General features: G+C 42.1%; 2 protein-coding genes across 2 annotated transcripts; one reads left to right on the forward strand and one right to left on the reverse strand.

Annotated features, from left to right (window-relative positions):
* On the forward strand, positions 1 to 633 carry LOC308336452 (synaptosomal-associated protein 23-like; the record flags this gene model as incomplete). The annotated part of the gene is made up of 1 exon (XM_080793817.1): positions 1 to 633. The coding sequence occupies one exon, from the start codon at positions 1 to 3 to the stop codon at positions 631 to 633; it is 633 nt and encodes a 210-aa protein (XP_080649943.1).
* A 2,562-nt stretch (positions 634 to 3,195) lies between these two features.
* Positions 3,196 to 14,920, reverse strand: LOC308336240 (enoyl-CoA delta isomerase 2-like). Its single transcript, XM_080793546.1, has 11 exons — positions 14,744 to 14,920; positions 13,124 to 13,185; positions 12,878 to 12,978; positions 11,944 to 12,042; positions 10,535 to 10,723; positions 9,367 to 9,436; positions 8,922 to 9,024; positions 7,587 to 7,707; positions 6,969 to 7,058; positions 6,124 to 6,267; positions 3,196 to 4,627 (listed from the first exon to the last, which is right to left on the reverse strand). The coding sequence occupies exons 1-11, from the start codon at positions 14,797 to 14,799 to the stop codon at positions 4,472 to 4,474; spliced, it is 1,191 nt and encodes a 396-aa protein (XP_080649672.1). The 5' UTR covers positions 14,800 to 14,920; the 3' UTR covers positions 3,196 to 4,471.
* Positions 14,921 to 20,921: the final 6,001 nt, after the last annotated feature.

Genomic DNA, 20,921 nt, shown 5'->3' on the forward strand with positions numbered 1-20,921 from the left:
ATGGACCCTTATGTGACAGTGGAACAGAGGGCTAACCAAGTGACCGACGAGTCACTGGAAAGCACCCGGCGAATGCTGCAGATGGCCGAGGAGAGCAAACAGACGGCCGCAAACACCATGGTCACGTTGGACCACCAAGGAGAACAGTTGAGGCACGTGGAGGACGTCACCGAGAAGATCGCCACGGACATGACCCAGGCTGAGAAGAACCTGCAGGAACTCACCAAGTGGAAGCTGAAGTGGAGGTTTAAGCAGTGGTTCAAACGTGTCTGGGGGAGTGGAGAGGACGAGAGCGGCAACACTGCGAGTGCCGTCGAAGGAGGACGAGGGGGGACTATGTCCTCCAAGCTGCCCTCGGGCGCCCCGAACAAGCAATCCACGCGCGTCGACTTCTCGTCACTCGCAGGGCCCTACATCGAGAGGATAACCAATGATGCGCGGGAGGACCAGATGGAGGAGAACTTGGCGGCGGTGGGCAGCATCATGGGCAACCTGAGGAGCATGGCCATTGACATGGGCAGTGAGATCGACAAGCAGAATGAGCAGATCGACCACATCACAAGCAGGGTGGACACGAACAAGGTCCGCATCGACCAAGTACACCAGAAAGCCAAACGGCTCATCAGAAAGTAGACACCGCCACGAATCTCGACTGGCAACAGGTCTAGCTGTCAAAGACGGCTAATAAAATCACAGGCTGGCCTCCTGAGATCCGATATCACTATTTTTCAGGGGCGCTTCCGACAATCACTATTTTTAAGGCCTATGCCCAGCTTTGTGTGTCTGGTACAACATTTGAGATGATTTGATTGGCTGAGTGTGACGCCCGGAATTTTAACTCGGGCCTCCCACGTGAAAGTCCAACATCTTATTAACCACTAGACCAAAGGGATATCCCTCTGGAGTCTGGACTGGGGGAGATATTAGACTTTTGAGGCCATCAGGCATGAGGCTGAGAGGCTGACCCGATCCGGGTCACGGCAAGAAAGTCCAACATCTTCACCACTACAGTTTTTTTGCACCATACATTTTACATTTGTGATGTATACTTGATTGAATAGGCTACTTTATTATGCAAATAGTACAGTGGTACAATTATACAATGGTGTTTAAAGGGATATAACCCAGGCATCCCGTGTCGCGGGCGATAATTAAACAAGCAAAACTTTGGGTAATGTACTGGCCTACATATCTTAATCCAACTAATCATTCTAGTAATTGTGTGTCCTTGAAGCTGCATCATTGTGAGCTTTGATTGGCTAAGCATCGCATAATGGATGTGCCACATGAGCCAATATAAGTGGGAGAGAGATTTCATCAGACATTGCACGATTCTAAAGGTAAAAATCATTCACCTAATAGTTGGTTAGTAGCGATTGTACTACTACTACTACTGTACTACTTTGGGACGTTCAGCAATACAAATGCAATGCATCTACACAACACACAACCCAAACTCTGCACATACTTTGGGTATGTCATATCCCTGAGCGGGAATGGACTAGTAGCCTATATTATTATTAAGGGGCCAAGCGAAGCCTAATTGTATTTGTCTGTTTTTTAAGAGGCACTAGCCCCTTCTATAAACAGCTTGTCCCCACCCGTCTCCATATTTGCCATTGACAATGAATGGAGAAATGACGTCAGAATTCAGCTAAATATGACGCAAATGAAACATCAAAACATTAAACGCCATTGACATTGAAGGGAAAACTTACGTCATATGTAAACGAGCAAATCGGCTAACCAATCACATGGTGGGTGGGAGCACTTGGCCAATAGGGGACCACCTTATCTACCTCATGTAGCAATGTCAAATGTCCGCTAACATAAATTGACGATGACAAGAGCGCCCCCCATTTCACACAAACAAAAATTGCAAATCTGGCTTAACCGTGCAGACGGCTTTCGCTGAAACTTAGCAATATGGTGAGGCCGCAACGCCCACAACCATTGGCCAAAGGGTGGCACCATAGCACTTAATTGAAAATGCGAACTTTGAACAGGCATAGCTCACGAACAGTTTGACGATCAGCGATACAACTTCGATACACGTATGCATATCCTCTGTCGGACAACTTTAGTGTTCTGACTTTTAACCTCTGACCTTTAGATCACCCACTATTTTGAATTATGAAAAACAGTTCAAATCTACAGTATCTATGGGAGTAGATGGATTTTTCTACACACAAACTTCGGACCAATATCTAATGAAATTGTTCAGCATTTGTTTTTAAGTTTAAAAATCACACCCGTGTGAAGTGAGGGGCGCTCTTATCATTATACATCATCTCATGAACTGGATTTATGTGATTAGTTAGCCGATTTGCTCGTCTACATGACGTCAATGGCATTTAATGTTTGTGTTGCCACAACATATTTGGCGGACATTTGACCAAATTGTCTCCACCAGGCCGAAGGCATGGGGAGAGAGTATATGTTTTGCCGTGTGTCCGTCCGTTACCAGCTAATCTCCGGCACCGTTGGCCCGACCCATGCCAAATTTTGCACACACACTCCCTAGATGCCAACGATTAACCTCTGCCCCAAATTATCCTGAACGGCCTGTTATAGCACCACCAGGAGGCTGACTTTTGTAAAACCCATTTTTTCCAGATCGTTACACAGCATCCCTATAGTCATACGGATCAGACGGATCTGTCCAATATTTCATATTCCATCCTAAATGGCTAACATTGGCTTTCAAAGTTTGCAGGTCTTGCCCGTTTAGAACAAAAAGCCTCAAATCATGAACGCAGCGTGCAATTTACTTGAAATCTTTCACGCACTTTCCTACTAGGCTGAGGAGTATATCCTACACTTTTCACGTTGGCCTGTTATAGCACCACCGGCAGGTGGACCTTAGCAAAAGGTTTTGTTTTGAAACAAAACAGACAGCAGGATGAAATCTTCAATACAGTAGTATTTTCATTGTGCTTTTTTTTGGGTCAAAGTTGATCCCATGCCAAAGCGCCAGTGCCCGGGACCACATTGAGGCAGTCTCAGGACCGATTGGAGTGTACTCGGATGTAAAAACGTTGAATACGGTTGATGTGTACTCGGGTGCGGAAGAATCAAGGCCAATGTGAATCATGGTCAGCGTGGATCAGGCAATTGTATTAAGGAACCGTTTGAATCAAAGTGTGAATCTGCCCATAGATACATGAGACCAATGACTGCACAAAGAGACCAGAATCACATTCCATGTTGAAATACTATATGTCTGTAATCTATTCACAACATTTACAGTGCAAGGAATCGTGCCCTTCAAATGCCACTCCACAGCAAACAGTGTTGCTGTGTACGCACAGTAATACATCTCCACAGAGGGTTGTGTGTGTCAGCTTTTAACTACACAGTTCATTTTGTTACTCTTTTACAAACATAGGCACATAGAGTAGCAGCCGTTTAAAAACACCCTAAACCAAAGGAAAGGCAAGTTGTCAAAGTGGTCAGCTGTCATATTTAGTTCTCAACAGGTCTGAAATTTAAGGGCCGGCCCGACTAATTAGCATTAATTTTAGGCCCGACCCGGCCCTAAAATGTCGTTGTCGGGTTTGGGCCGAATTTGAGATCTATCACAGAGTAAAAGTGAAGTGCCAGTCAGTAGCGTCTTCACAACAGATACATATACAAACAGACTTATTATGAATGCTACTAGTTAGCATACATTTTAGGCCTGGCCTGGTCCGGAAAACATTGGATTGGGTTCCGGCAGAATTTGAGAACTGTTGTTCAAAACGGATCAAAACCCATTCCATTCTGAAAGGGTAGACCCATCCAACAATCAGGTTCAGACAGAGTTCATTTATAAACTTGACAAACCACAAAGAAAATGTTTCCTTCATCTGTACCAAATAATTTATGACAGCTCCATGGCTGTTGCTTAAATAACCCTTGTAGATACTATAGATACTGACAGTGATAGCTCATGTTTTATTAGAATCTGGACCAGGGTTGTTTGCTCTTAAGCCCTGGTACAGAGGGACCACTGGTACTGGTTTGTACGGGCCTTCTCTCCTAACAGGTTAATAGTTTAAATGTCCGCAAAGTTCATTGAGTCAACTCCTCTAAATAAAGGTACGACCAAAACGTTTGGTGTGGCTATACTGCAACACTGATGTCGATGCAGCCCCTACACGATTTCCTTTGAGGTGTCATCGGCGACTCCATTGACAGTGGTTTGGGTCAGCCGACGCAACCAGGCGTTTACATTCAAGGTCCAACTGGTGCTTGGTTATAGTGTTACAGACCAGCAGTACCAGGTGTCATGAAGGCACCCAAACAAAACTATTTTACACGCCACTCAGGTTCTGAGTATGGGACAGAATACGACATCAAATGCCATCAGCACCAAATGGAAATTAGACACTTATCATTAAAAAAGAAAAAAAAAAAACCTAGTAGTTCATTGTGAATTTACAGTACAAGTGTTATGTTAGGTTCAATGAATTTAAGAACCGGACGGCTTTCAGAGTTTGGCCTTGGTCTGGAAGAAGCTCATGACGGCCTCCATGCACTCGTCTGACAACCACCTCTCCACCAGACGCTCCACCTCGGCATCGTTCACAGCATGGAGACGCTCCTTCTCCACGCCGCGGATCAACTGTTTGGACAGAGCCAGAGACTGATGGACGAGAGAGAGAGAGAGAGAGAGATATAGGAAGGTAAGAGGGAGAGAGGAACACACATTTATTCAGCCGCACACTCAGTGTACAGTAGGGCATTAATTTCTAGTCATTTTTACTAGTCAACTAGTTGTTTAACTACCTATTATGTAAGAAAAAAAAATATATATACAGTATAATATATATCTTTTTTGGAAATAAATATTTACAAACTGTACATTGGTGACTATATAACTATAATCTACCTGATCTTGAGACCTACAAAATCGGGGAAAAAATAAAGATTACAAAAAGATAAACTTTTTCTTATCAACTAGTACCAACAAGGTCGACTAGTGGATTTACTAGTCGACTAGTAAACTAGCAACTAGTCGACTAGTAAACTAGTCAACTAGTTGCTTAATGCCCTAGTGTACAGGCAGGTGGGTAGGCGGTTACGTTGATGAAAAAAGATTGTATGCGTGAAAGTGAGGACGCAAATTGTGATTGGTTGGGAGATGTGCCATTGGTTGAGAATGATGATATATGGCATATGATAAGGGCGCCCCTCACTTCACACGAGTGGGATTTTTTAAATGATGTATACATTTGTATGTATTGTATATCTGATTTGTCAAATTAGGGGAAGTTCTCAATAAGCCTCTAGGCGGGTCTACGGAACAGTTTTATTGTTAGTTATACTTTTGTTATAGAGCACCGAAGTCTGACGTCACTTTCAGTAGAGGGCGTCAGTCCCCAGGTTCATGTATTTGTTTAGTTGCATTGAAATCCCCATTGAGCCGATTTTAGATCGGCTCATATAACAACTGTGTTTGAAAAATAAACATGTCACCCCGGCCGCTTCACTCATATGGATATGAAGAATCAACTGAGTGAGAGAAAACGCTAATGTTACTGCTGCTGAATTAGTTAGATTTTCGCTAGAAGCAGACTGTATCATATATGAGTGACTGACTGTTGCAAACGATACAGAGACACCTCCATAACAATAACGCAGAGACAGCTTGTTTATTTTTGGACCACAACGCTTATAGTAGACGATATTAAGATCACCCCATGTTATTCTCCATAGAGAAATTACTTCCGCGAACCAGGGGAATCGTCGGGATGAGCGACAGAGCGAGTTACGTCAGGACTTCGGTGCTCTATAGTTATAGTGCTCAGTGTGAATGACTCTTTAGGCTGCCCAACAGTGCCACTTTAGGTCACCCAGTGGTATTGCAGTTCTGTTCATACCCCAAACAGACATACATAGGGACACACACGGTCATTGGAGCGGTGCACACGTGCATCATAGAAAGTGTTATCAGACAAATACAAAAGAAGTATACAGTGTCTGTGTGTGTGTGTGTGTGTGTGTGTGAAAACTGCTCAAAACAGAGTCCGATGGCGGGGTGTTATTGCGGCCCTATGCTCCACCTAGGAGCCTACAGGAATAAGTCAAGTAAGTCAAGTGAGTGTGTGTGTGTGTGTGTGTGTGTGTGTGTGTGCATACATTGCGTGGCAGTTTGGCGTAGGCCCGCAGTCTGGTCCACACCTCCGTCTGGAAGGAACTCTCTGGAAACACCTCAGTGACCAGCCCTTGTTCACAGGCCTGCACCGCCGTTAACTTCTTATTGAACAATAACATCTCACTGGCCTACGGGGGTTGGGGGAGAGAGAGAGACAGAGAATCGGATGAAAGTCCTGTATGACTGGCTGCACACAGGGCAGTAAATGTTTTGCCATACAAGTATAAACCCTTTAGTTTGATATGACTGAACTCATAAAAAGCGGCCATATCTTCCCGGCACCCCAAGCTTCTATTTTGAAAGAAACCCCGGCTAGTACGGGGCCATTTGGAACCCACTCAAGGACACTCAGGGAGCCAACATGCGCAATAGCAGCACCCCGACTCTGTTTGACCAGAATGGAACAGGGCCTTCATTAGTATCATCGGTAACACCTGTGAAGGAAGTAGGGAAGGGGCCCAAGTTCTTTCCAAAATGGCACGTGTGCATATAGCCCATTGCTGCTACAATAATCCAGCGGTTCTCAACCTGTGGATTGATTACCATTTTCTCTTATTCTCTTCTTTGTGTATTAGGTAGGCTAACGCTAGTAAATACAAGTTTTAGAATGTTTTGGGGGGTAGAGCGGGTAGTGACCGATCGAGCGGCTGGATGGCAACTGTGAGGTTCTAATTGCTCCCGATGTGCAGGTTAGTGCCTTGCATGGTTTCCTCTGCCATCGGTGCATGGATGGGTGAATGTAATGCACATTCTATGTAAAGCATTTTGGATAAAGAGCGTGTGTGTGGGTGTTTATGTGTGCACGTGCATATACAGTGTGTGTGTGTACCTTAGCGGTGCCCATCATCTTAGGGAAGGTGTAGGAAGAACAGCCTTCAGGACTCTGACCCAACTGACTGAACGGAGTGTGAAATGTAGCCTAGAGAGAGAGAAAGTCAGACAGACAGAGCAAGAGAGAGAAGCAGATGTTACAACAGTAAGGAGTTATTAGGGGCAAAGTATTTTTCACCGATTATAATTCATTTTGATTTGGTTTCAATATTGGCGGTGCCACATACTGTTACACAACCATGTTACAAATAGTAGTCAGTAGTAATCAACCAGAATCATTTTGAAAGAGCGCCTTGTGTTTTCACTTTTCAGAAAAGAAAAAAAAAAATCAGCCCAGGCTCGTACTATAGTGTACTCTGTGCTGTACTGTACTGTACTGGCCACTTTAGGTGTTGCAGCTTTCCGTGCTCTGACATACGGAATTACGGATACAGACCTAGGGACACACATGGCTCCGAAATGGAGCTATGCAAAAACTCACGATACAAGAAAAAAAAAACTCTATGAACTTTAATCTTTGTGTTTCGTCATGGCTAGTGTGGGATGCATGGGTGTTTGTGTAATTATTAGTCTTACATTAACATTATCCTCCCTGTGTGTGTGTGCTTGCACGTACCCCCTCGGTAGCGTAGACGAGGTCAAACATTCCCAGTATAGTGACAGACACTCCTACAGCAGGTCCATTCACCACAGCTATCAACGGCTTAGGAAAGTCTATGTAGGCATTCACATACTCCCTGCGCGCGCACGCACACACACACACACACACACACACACACACACACACACACACACACACACACACACACACACGCGGTCGGTTATTGTCAGTATCAGCCTAGCCCCGTTACAATGTGCTAGCCTAGACCTCTAGGAGATGGATTGCTGAGGTGGAGCTCCACATCAGCCCAACCCAGTACTTCCCACACGACTTGCCGCATTTCCAAGCCGTGCTACTCAATACGCCGAGTTGACGGTGCCCGGGCTCGAACCCATGACCTTGTGGACACCAAAGTGCCAAATATAAATGCCGCTGGCCGTTTACAGAAATGTGCATCCAGCATAAAGCGGAGACCAAAACCTTATTTTGATCAATCTGTATGGTCAAGGACCCCCCAAAATGCAGATCATTATGTATTTGGCAACCCCATCTGAAAATATTGTGTGCCAGGGAAGCACAGAAGAGAAGCTTTGTGCTCCACTTGTCCCACCGGGGAAACAGTGATGAGAAGCGACCTGCTCACGCCTCATGCATTGAATGAAGCGTGAAGATCTCAGTTCCAGGCTCTCCCCAGAGAGCACAGATTGTGTCATGCAGAAATGTCCCATTTCAAGTTTTCAAATGGATAAAAACTTTTGAAAATAGAAGATCTACAAGCTCAATGTGTCGCAAGCGACACTTTGAAAATTGCCATTTTCAAATGTCCGAAATGCATTAGGCTGGAGTGTTTTATTTATTTAAATAATAATCAAAATCTACAAAGTAACTAGTAAAAGTTTTCAAATAAATGTAGTGGAGTAAAAGTAAAGTAAGTACCTCAGAATTGTACTTAAGTACAACTTAATAAATGTACTAGTTACTTAACTTTACACCACTGTTAGTGTTATAGATAGACCACTGAGCTGGTCTATCTCCTACTGAGGCATTTTACTGTGGTCAGGTAGGACACCTACTGGTTGACAAGAGTTACTGCATGATATACAACTCCAATGGAAAGGATCAAATGGATCAATTTAGATCACTTGATGACATTTACCCTCTCAGACCCAAAACGTAGAATATTTTGTCATCGTTGGATTCGATTTTTCACATTTCCATGCTGTATTGCTGTGGTACCAAATACAACGACACTGAGCATTGGGGGGTGCGTCAGCTAGGTCAGGAGGTAACAGGGGGTTGCATGGCCAGAAAGGTTTGGGGGCTGCTGTTCTATACGGGATCAATCTTCACCTGAGCAGTTCCCCACCGTCTTTGGCCATCTGTTTCATTCCTCCTTCGGGGATCTTGGTGAAGTTGGTCAAGTCGTTGCCACTGCAGTAGAAGTCTCCGGCACCTATACAACAAAATCGGTTACATAATCGTGGGAGAAAAAACAAAAAAAGGAATAAAAAGAATGAAATGTAAATCACTCAGGTTGAGTTTAAAGAGCCGATTCATACTCCTATTTTAGAGACGAATAAAAGTCGGTTCGGCTCTGTAGAGCCTACAATGTGATGTCATTTGAGGTTCGGGGGTGGGTACTGTCCTAAAGTCGACTCTTCGGTGCTACTGAAAATTTCTGACGAGCCAAAATCATTTCGGCACTACAGCGCTGAAACAGCGGTAAAATAGGAGTATGAATAAGTGTCATGTAAGAGTTAGTGAGAGTGTGTGTGTGTGTGTGTGTGTACTGTACCGGTGAAGACTGTGATAACGGACTCATCTTTCCCCGCCTGCTCCAGAGCTCTGATGATCTCATGGTACATCTGGGGATGAGGAGAGCAACATGATGAGTTCCATTAGATGTCATTGCTATAGCGACCTTCGTACGTTATCAAGGATTTAAAACAAAACACACAATCAGAGACTTATTTCCATTGTGGACCTCATACAAAAAATCCAACACAGACACGTGTAAATCATACAGAGAACAATTGCGGACCGAGTGTGCGCACAGCCACAACACACATTTGAGTGATTTTATGAAAAGGCATAAAAATGTTTTGCAATTTGTAACCCTATGGTCAAAATGTGGCAATATACAATTACAAGTATATGTTCGGTGCATGACATCAGCACACAACTAAGTAAGAATCAGGCATAACTTCCAAATCCAACCCCTAAACCGAACCTCTAAATGTCAAACCTAATCCTAACGCAACCCTGAATAGTTTCCCAATTGTAAACATAACTCTAAAGATATTTTTATTTTTTTACCATTTTTCCTGAGGGGTCCAGGATAATAGTCGATTCTGAAATATATTAATACAGGTACACCAACCTCTCTCACCCAAACATGGCGAAATAGCACGGAATTGCAATAACGTACATGCATGCCTTTAGAAAACCCCCAAATCTGTACATATAACACGACTACTGTTTTGACCGCGACGTCTTTCACTAGAATTGCATGTACCGGAATTGCCAATCCGTGCTAATTCACTGTTTGGGTGAGATCCGGTTTGACATTATTTACGATTCTGTGCTATTGGGTTACAACTCGGACAGGGCTCTACCGAACTTCGCAACGTTACGTTCAGGTTTATTTTATGTTGTATTGTATTTAAGACTCTCAGTCTTAAATAAAACATACACTAGTGTGTAAAAGACAAAAACATCACAACACGTATAGTGCAAAAGAAAGAACACAAACAGAAGAAGGTGCAAGGTAAAGTGACAAAGTGCATTAAAGTGCAAGGTCAGCTGTTCAGCAGCCTGACTGCCTGGGGGGGTAAAAAACTGTTATTGCTGTTAGACACGGCAATTTTGGACGGATTTTGGGGTTTTCTAGGCGTCTATGTACGGAATTATAATACCATCTATTTCACTGTGTTTGGGTGAGACCGGGTAGAGTACGCACACACCTCTGTGGTGATGGCATTTTTCTTGGCCGGACGGTTGAGTTTGATGGTGGTGATGTCATCCTCGGTGGTGACCAATAGCGTCTCGTATACTGTTGCGCTCCCGACAGGCTGTGCGGCCACCTTGGCGGCGCCTCCCTCTGCCGCCAGCAGGGAGCCAATGAGGTCACAGTACTGCTGCCTGGCTTCTTCCTGATAGGCCAAAAGGAGAGATGAAATAGCAGATGCCATTGTTCAGAATCAGAATAACTTAATTTGTCATTTAAAAAGGGCCCCACTATGTATGTATGCATGCATGCATGTATGTAGACATGCAATTCATATATAAAAGGTTACCAACACAACAGATATCCCATGGATAAAGCGCCATGGTGCAATCTTTTAAAATTGCACCATGGCACTATCCATAGGCTTTGTGTTGTTTTTCCATTTAATAATCAATAAGAAAAAAGGTTAATTACATAATTAATTAGTAGATAATAAATACATTTAAGAAACCACAGTTTAAATTGCACATTAGTGGCTTATATACTCGAGAGAGTATATAATTAGTCATAGAGTCATATTATTGTTCATTGTCGTTTGCAAAAGTATTCCATCGCTTTCACTTTATCAAACTTTGGCAAACCTCATTTAGGTAACCTTCAGAAGCACCCCAATTAGTTGACTGGTCAATACTGGTACAATCAGAAGGGAAGAATCAAAGTTTTTAATAGAGTGACCAATCATTATGACCAGCTAATATAACATTCCAGTCTCTGGGCTCATATGCCTCCACACCCACCCTCTTTTTTGTTTAATAAAATGTAGCTGTGCTGCTCACCCCTAAAATAATCTAAAATTGACCCCTGGTGGGTGCTTTTAATACAGCACCCGGGGAGAAGTTAGGGTTTAAGCAAAACGGTAAAATAATAATCGGAATCTGTCTTGCGATATTTTAAGAGTCTTGCACAGGGACACTACAGCACTGGGTGGGCCGTGGCGTTGTTTTTGCCTACCAGTATGACATGCCCAAAAAAGTAGTTCAGACCTGCCAACCTTGGGATATTGACATGAGTACCACCATGTGGCGGGGGGTACTGTAGGTGCAAATGTGGGAGTCCCGCATGCATTAGAAGTTACCATTAACTACTAGTTAAGGCTCATACATAGGCTGGATTTTCAGTGGTGAGGTGACCACCGAACTACAACATGACGTCACGAGCCGCGGTGAAGAGCAAACCACCGCCCCAGACCTTCTCTCCGTTTTTTACTCACCACCGCTCAGCGTTATTTCAGCTCCGGTGGTCAGCTCACCACCGAAAATCCCGACTATGAATGAGCCTTTAATGGTTCCAACTACCTAAATCATAATAAATAAAGCATCACGATATTCGAGATCATGTAATATTATTAAATGACACATTTCCTACCTGTGATATGGAGCCCAGGGATTTCCATGCGTCCCATTTAACCTTGTTGATGAAGTCCAACATCCCTGGTTTCTTAGTGTTGCAGGGTCCTACCGTAGCCTGGTGGAGAAAGGTAATTTTATTTATAGAGCGCCTTTCAAAACAGTTGTTACAAGGTGCTGTACAATACAATAAAAGGAATAAAACAAGAACATCTCAATCAAAAATAAACCAACAATGAAATGAGAATCAGAGCAGCAAAGACAGTGCCTAGAAATAGATAAAATAGAACAGTATATAGAAATCAACAAAAGATTGAAGCAATCACTGGAGCAAACCAACATGTTTGCGGTACAAATGAGTTTTTAGTAGCTTCTCAAAGATGTCAACAGACACAGCGTTTCTCAAGTAGAGTGGTAAGTCATTCCACAGCGTAGGTGCAACAAATGAGTAAGCTCGATCTCCTTTAGTTCGCAGCTTAGTGGCGGGGATAATGAGAAGACCTTTGTCTGAAGTTGTCTCATATTCACCATGTGAGTACACACACGGTAGATGGATAACCCATTCAACACAGACAGACACGCTCGCTCTCTCACTGTCTAGATTCTAGACAGTGAGAGAGCGAGCGGGTCAGGTGGAACGAGCATTGGTTCTAGAGTCTAGAACCAATTATTATCATTTTATGTTTGGTTGCGCTCGGGTGAGCGCTGCGACAGTGTTGTGAGCTTGTAGATCGGCCATTTTCAGCATGCAACCAAGTGTAAAATCAGGCATTACGACGCCATCAACTATCAAGGCCTGACAAAGGCCTAACACTAAAACATGCCAGTTAATTCAAACATGACTAGAGCTAAATTGCATTTCATTCAAAAGACTACGACTGAAACAAAAATCTAACTTTGCTGTCAAAATCAACAGACATTGCCTCCCAGGCTATTTTCTAGCTGACAGGTACCTGTTTGAAGAGGCCGTAAATCTGAAGCTTAGCCTCATTTCCAGGGTCTTCCTTCAGGGTGCCCATTTGGCTCTTGGCATGGTTGAACTCCTCCACCGTGGCTACAGCAACACAACACAGAGGTATATAAGCACAATTTGTTGTGTTCAGGAACTTTGGGTGATAAAGAGTTGTAGTCAAATAAATGAAAGGAACAAATGCAGACTGTTATAAAAACTGAGCTTTACTGTAAAACCGCCTACAAACCCATCATAGGAGAGGCACTGGTGTGGAACTTCAGACACGGAATGAGTGATGGTTGGAGTGATCTGAGGGGTGAGAATAGACAGGTTTTTACACGTTATTTGTCCCATTTTACAGTGAGGGTTTTTGTTCTAGTATTGCGTTGTGTGTAAATTATTTTGTATCCTCTGTACATAATATATGCATCTACATGCTGATTTGTGTGTGTGTGTGTGTATCTGCAAGTCAGTACAGTGGCTGTATTGTTCATTTTTGTACAATTTGTAACTTTTTGCTGCTCCAGTCTCCCAAATTATACCCTAGCTAGCCAATGCCTAGGGAGAACCCCACATTCTCAGCCTTCAAAGATCAATTAAAAGAGTGTTTGAAAGATAACCAGAGGCAGAGACATGAAATCCCTTATATATAAAAAATAAATATATAGCCAAGCAACCAAAATGACACTACCACTACATCATTCTATAGTTGCCCGCTGTTATTACAATAACACTTTTATTACTACACACATACTGATACATAGCCCTTTATAATAATATTTTTGAGGGGCGCCAGCCCCTCCTATAAACAGCTTTAGTGTAGATTATAACAAACGTTAAACGCCAACGACAATGAATGGAGAATTTACATCATGTGTCCGAGCAAATCGTCAGGGTGTCGGTGGCCACTAGAGACCTGCAGATGGAGTTGTTTGTCACCCGCAAGTTCCGCAACCGCAAATCCATCATCCGCCCATTATCCAACCGCATCATCCTATCTATATTAACCGCACCATCCGCAAACGGGGGTTACCAGCGGCTAAATCCGCCATCTGCAGGTTTCTAGTGGCAACCCTTGGCCAATAAGGGACCATCAAACCCATTACATTTACCCAGAAGGGCCCCTGAGAGCCAAGGGCCCCATTGGCCCAATGGCTAATTTGTCCATAGACAGCGGTACCTATAACTGCTCCCCTCTTAGCGCTCACCATCACCATGATAGAAGCTGATCACCACCCCAGTAAATAACAAACATTTTTAACACAAATCTTTGGACATGAAAACGTTTGAGAACAACTGGTCTGACACTTTAATATAACGTTTAATTGAGTTTGTGTCACCATTCATTTCTGAATAGATGTATAAGGTTATTCATAAATTCATAATTCATACGTCACTCTCAGACTGTGGATCCCTCCCATAAAGGAATCCAGAGCAAAGTTCACACACTGACACGACCTATAACCTATATACTCCGCCGTAGGACGGTCTCGCTTGCAATAAAGAAGATGAAAAAGAACACAATGAGATAGCTTGTAGAACTGATTTTCGCCGAGCGACACAGTCTTACGAGAGAGCATAAGCATTACGTAGGTTATCCACGGAGTTATGGAGCTTCGTGTATAGATTCCTTCGTGTATATTAGTTGTTTAGCTTAGATAGCATGGATGGCTATCTTAAATGAACACAATAAACATAAACTGAGTCGTTCTCGAAGTGATCAGATTAGTCTAGACGGTTACAGAGCTGCTCGTTATGTTAACCTGATAACTAACGTCCATATATTGCCTACATTATAGTTAGGGAGTTCTTTCTAACATTTGACCTACAGATAAGCAGCTCAATGTTTGTTTCTTTGTTTTCTCACCTTGCAAACCTGACAGCTCTCCACGCCGCAGACCAGTTGGAAACAACGGCAGCCATTTAAACGTGAAACGGTTCAAGGTACAACAACACTACAAATAAACCAAGTTCGTTAATGAAGAGTTAACTACTATAGTGTGACCAGACACACAGGGTCACTGCTACTCCATGATGAACGCAACGCAAGCAGTCAGCAGTGTTGCCAGATTTGAGAGAAACAAGCAAACAGGTCTATGAAAACGAGCCCAAAAGAAGCAAGCACTTCGCCCTTAGGGCAGGCCATAGTCCCATACTGTACACTAGATCTGGTCCATAGCCGAATTTCCATTAGAGCTATGGACCACTACACACTACAGTGTAGTAGTTTTAGCAACAACAATCTTGTATGGGGGTCGCTGCCTCGCTGGCATGAAATGTTTTCAGATGGGGGTCCGCAGATAAATATATTAATACATTTGGGGGTCCTATTTACTTGAAAATGTCACCATGGTTTGAACAACATTAGGAAACAAGCCCCCCCAAAAACGCAACCTGCGTTCTACCAATATTATCTACAAGCAACTTTACAGAAAAACAAGCCCAATGACGCTTATAACAAGCGGACATGGCAACACTGGAACATACCAGTGTCCAGTGAACACCGATAAGGCAGCACGGATAAGTCTTCCGGACGGTGGCCAAGCTCTTCAGAATAAAAGTGAACAAAACAAAAAACGATTGATTTGCACATTAAAACAACACATTAAGTAATTAAACGAAAATATACAACACAAATTATGTTTCTGTGTATTGTTAACACTTATAAAAGTACACTATCTAAACCAGAACGGTGCCGGTTGGGTACTGGCACCTACCATTGGAACAATGCAAGTTCTATTCTCGTGTAGCCAGACAAGTGTGTGGGTTTACTTTAATCTCACCTATTTAACAACAAAAGTACAATACAAATCTACTTAAGGTGAGACATGGTAGGTGAATAGGGAAAAAAGTTAAATAATAAGCTCTATCACAATGAAACTTCTCCAGTTGATTTACTTATATTAAAACTAAGATTTTTTGTATTAGGCCTACAAGTTTTCTGAAATTATGTTTAAATATGCAAATTAGGCATTATATGTGCTAATTTGCAACATTGCAGCGGTGCCTTGAATTATCCTCTATGCAAAGTGTTCGTTTCATAAAAATCCACCATAAAGCACGAGGTCAGTCCGCTGCCCCCCCAGGTTGGCAGAGGAGGTGTAGTGCCCAAGATTACATTATAATCGACACTGGGTGAAAGAATGGGTTGCAAAATCGTGGGATAAAAAAAGAAAAAATAAATTCAGTAAAGTGTCAGTAAAGCAACATTCTTTTGCCTCCTGTATTCAGAGATATATTAAAAAGATATTCACACCCGTTTGAAATGAGGGGCGCTCTCATCATCGTACATCATCCATTCATTGTCAATGGGAATTTAATATTTGTGTAGGACAAATAATTACAAGACATAATATTTGTTAAAAAGAAAAACGTATTATAAAATAAAATAACAGAAGAAAATGGAGCAGCAAACTTGGTTGAGGACAGATCCGTGTTTATCACATGACTTAAAGATTGGGTATAGCGTTTGCGTGCATGTATGGATAAAATGTGTACGAGTAATGTAATGAAATGTGTTTAGCAAAAATAGGCCTCATGGTGGCGCTATAATAGGCCGTTCTGAAGAATTTGGGGCAGAGGTTAGTCATCTGCATCCAGGGAGCGTGTTAGAAGGCATAGACTATACTTTAAAATACTCACTACTCTACCTTTTTCTTTTTTTTTGGCAGGGAGGCGAAAAATCTTCCCCTTTTCTTTTGTAATCACACTTTTAAGCCATTAAAATACAAAACAAAATAATTATTATTATATCCCATCAAGAGAAAAAACGTTACATGAGTAAAACTGTTTGTCTAACGGAACATCATACTGCTACACCAATTAAACCGAACTATATCCTAATATGTGACACAATAAATGAAAATAAAAACACTCTACCATAATGCTCTCTGCTTTGAGAGGGGCTGAGGTGCAACTCCTCCCTTAAACCTTTGACCGTCAGGGAAAAGGGGGGCAGAGAGGGGGATAGTTAACAACTAGGTCAGTCAAATAACTACCCATATGGCCACACATGTATGCTCACATGCACACGTACGGGGATACACACATATACTGTATGGTTACTTACTATATAATTAGAGTGATTCCATATAGCCATCAATTACCTTTGCTTTATATGTTCTCTTGAACTTTATGATTGAGTTGCTTAATTTTAGTTCAGTGTCCAGATTATTCCATAGGTTCACCCCAATGGCAGAAAGACATCTCTCTGTCTTTTTAAAAATTCCAATTCCCCTGAGTTTATAGGTGCTTTCCCTAGGCTTAAATAGCTCCTGTATGCTGATTGGAAGCGACTTATTATAGCGGTGTTGAGAGGGTGACTAAATCTTCATATTTCAATGTGCAGTTTTTAATGCATAGTGAATTTGTCGGTGCATGATAATCAGCCCGTTTGACAATTCTTATTGCCTTCTTTTGTAGGATAGCGATAGGGTGTAATATAGTTTTATATGCGTTTCCCCAGACTTCGACACAGTATACCGGTAACTGATATGGTAGTATTAGAGAATTGTATAGATATTTGATATTAATTTTAGCTGCGTTGCTCCCTTCCTATACAAATCCATTATAACTTAAAACTGCATTTTAACCATGATAGATTAATCAAAAACCCCTAAACGTTTTTTTCTGTTGACTGAAGCACCCGGTGTGTGTTGGGCTTCATATTGTTCTTCTATTACGTGAGGGGCCGTGGTTTTTCATTGACTGTTTTATTTTTTTATTTTTATTTTGGAAACAAGCCTCCTCCAGCTCCAGCCCCCTCCTCCTCACAAAATCAAAAATAATTATTAAAAATAAATTAAAACAGTAAATGACAAACCATGGACCCCTCACATATTAGGACATTATCAGTCAACAGAAAATAGGTCGGATGTTTTCGATGAATCTATCTATGTTAAAATGGAGTTTTAAGTTATAATGGGTTTGTATAGGAAGGGGCAGGCAGCTAAAATGAATATCAAATATCTAAATACTGACTGAAGTAGTAGATGATGAAATGACCAAAAGTTTTTTTGAAAGTGAAATATCCCTTCAAAGGACAAATGTTTTAGGTTATTATTAGAGAAAGTAAAATATGAGATATAAATGAAAAAATATATAAAATAATTAAAGAAATGTGTGTGTGTGTGATTCAGACTGCCACAACAGCTGCGTTCGCTTCCCGAACTAAACAAAATTATAGTTGTCCTTTAATGATGTCTTTCATTTTACATAGGATTGCTATTGTTTTTGATATTTTAGTTTTTAAGTAGTCTATGTGGGGTTTCCAGGTGAGTTTATTGTAAATCAATCTTTTCACATTGTTAACATCGTGACAAGCGTTTTCTCCAGTGCGAACATGCTGGCGTCCCTTCAGCTGATGTGAGATTTACAGTGGAAAGGTTTTTATCCAGTGACTCAAACTCTAATCACACCGTTTACAGTGGAAAAGGATTTTCTCCAGTGTGGGAACGCTGGTGATACTTCAGAGAAGTTAACTGACAGAAATTCTTGTCACAAAGTTTACACTGGAAAGGTTTATCTCCAGTGTGGATACGCTGGTGTATCTTCAGCTCCCTTTTCTGTTTGAAACATTTGTCACAATATGTACAGTGGAAAGGTCTTTCTCCAGCGTGGTAACGCTGATGTACGCTCAGAGAACTTGATGTACTAAAACTCTTGTCACATTGTTTACACTGGAAAGGTTTTTCTCCTGTGTGGCTACGCTGGTGTATGTTCAGTAGGTTTGAAGTACGGAAACTCTTGCCACAATGTTCACACTGGAAAGGTTTTTCTCCAGTGTGGATACTCTGGTGATTCTTCAGAGAAGTTGCTCGGGTGAATCCCTTGTTGCAATGTTTACATTGGAAAGGTTTTTCACCAGTGTGGATAAGCTGGTGTGACTTCAACTGATCTGAGCGTAAGAAACGCTTGTCACAATATTTACAGTGGAAAGATTTTTCTCCAGTGTGGATACTCTGGTGATTCTTCAGAGAAGATGCTTGGGTGAATCCCTTGTTGCAATGTTTACACTGGAAAGGGGTTTCTCCTGTGTGGATACGCTGGTGTCTCTCCAGGTCAGTTGAACAATAGAAACTCCTGACACAATATTTACATTCGAAAGGTTTTTCTCCTGTGTGGATAAGCTGGTGTGACTTCAAGTGAGCTGAGCGTAAGAAACGCTTGTCACAATATTTACAGTGGAAAGATTTTTCTCCAGTGTGGATAAGTTGGTGTGCCTTCAGAGTACCTGCATAAATGAAACTCTTGTCACAATCTTTACATTGAAAAGGTTTCTCTCCCGTGTGGATACGCTGGTGTGACTTCAAGTCAGTTGAACAATAGAAACTCTTGTCACAATCTTTACAGTGGAAAGGTTTTTCGCCTGTGTGGATACGCAGGTGTTTCTTCAGATTGCCTGCATCACTGAATCTCTTATTACAATGTTTACATTGGAAAGGTTTTTCTCCGTGGATACGCTGGTGTCGCCTCAGTTTAGATGCAGTAATGCAATCCTTTTCACATTGTGTACATTTGTGGGTCTCTGAAGACCGAGGTTTTTCTCCCGTGTGGATACGTTGGTGTGTCTTCAGAGAACCTGCATATCTGAAACTCTTGTCACAATCTTTACAGTGGAAAGGTTTTTCTCCTGTGTGGATACGCAGGTGTATCTTCAGATTGCTTGCAATACTGAATCTCTTATTACAATGTTTACATTGGAAAGGTTTTTCTCCGTGGATACGCTGGTGTTGCCTCAGTTTAGATGCAGTAATGTAATTCTTTTCACATTGTGTACATTTGTGGGTCTCTGAAGACCGAGGTTTTTCTCCCGTGTGGATAAGTTGGTGTGTCTTCAGAGAACCTGCATATCTGAAACTCTTGTCACAATCTTTACAGTGGAAAGGTTTTTCTCCAGTGTGGATACTCTGGTGATTCTTCAGCGTAAATGCCCGGGTGAATCCCTTGTTGCAATGTTTACATTGGAAAGGTTTTTCACCAGTGTGGATAAGCTGGTGTGACTTCAAGTGATGTGAGCTATAGAAACGCTTGTCACAATATTTACAGTGGAAAGGTTTTTCTCCTGTGTGGAAACGCTGGTGTCTCTCCAGGTTATTTGAATAATAGAAACTCTTGTCACAATCTTTACAGTGGAAAGGTTTTTCTCCTGTGTGATAACGCAGGTGTTTCTTCAGATAGCCTGCATCACTGAATCTCTTATTACAATGTTTACATTGGAAAGGTTTTTCTCCCGTATGGATACGCTGGTGTCTCTCCAGGTCAGTTGAGCGATAGAAACGCTTGTTACAATATTTACAGAGGAAAGATGTTTCTCCAGTGTGGATAAGTTGGTGTGTCTTCAGAGAACCTGCATAGCCGAAACTCTTGTCACAATCTTTACATTGGAAAGGTTTTTCTCCCGTATGGATACGCTGGTGGTTCTCTAGGTAAGTTGAACAATAGAAACTCTTGTCACAATCTTTACAGTGGAAAGGTTTTTCTCCTGTGTGGATACGCAGGTGTTTCTTCAGATTGCCTGCATCACTGCATCTCTTATTACAATGTTTACATTGGAATGGTTTTTCTCCGTGGATACGCTGGTGTCGCCTCAGTCTAGTCGCAGTAATGTAATCCTTTTCACATTGTGTACATATGTGGGTCTCTGAAGACCGAGGTTTTTCTCCCGTGTGGATACGTTGGTGTGTCTTCAGAGAACCTGCATAGCTGAAACTCTTGTCACAATCTTTACATTGGAAAGGTTTTTCTCCCGTATGGATACGCTGGTGGTTCTCTAGGTCAGTTGAACAATCAGCTGAATCATCATCAGACCGGGACCTCACACCTGAGAGAGAGTGAATAGGCAGGTTAAAAATAGTGTGTACAGGTACAACTTGAAAAGCTTGAAAAGTCATCATCAAACAAGTTCCTTGTTTGGGAGCACAAAGGCTTCCCTGTTAATACTTGTTTTTTCATATTTCGCCTTTGTTCTCCTAATTTAGTAACTGTGCCAAATCTCAGTTTCCCCCACAAATGTAGTTCCTGTTTGGGTTTCGGTCCTGAACCTC

This window comes from Protomyctophum bolini (assembly GCF_963924005.1).
Source record: "Protomyctophum bolini genome assembly, chromosome: 21".
Classification (NCBI taxonomy): domain Eukaryota; kingdom Metazoa; phylum Chordata; class Actinopteri; order Myctophiformes; family Myctophidae; genus Protomyctophum; species Protomyctophum bolini.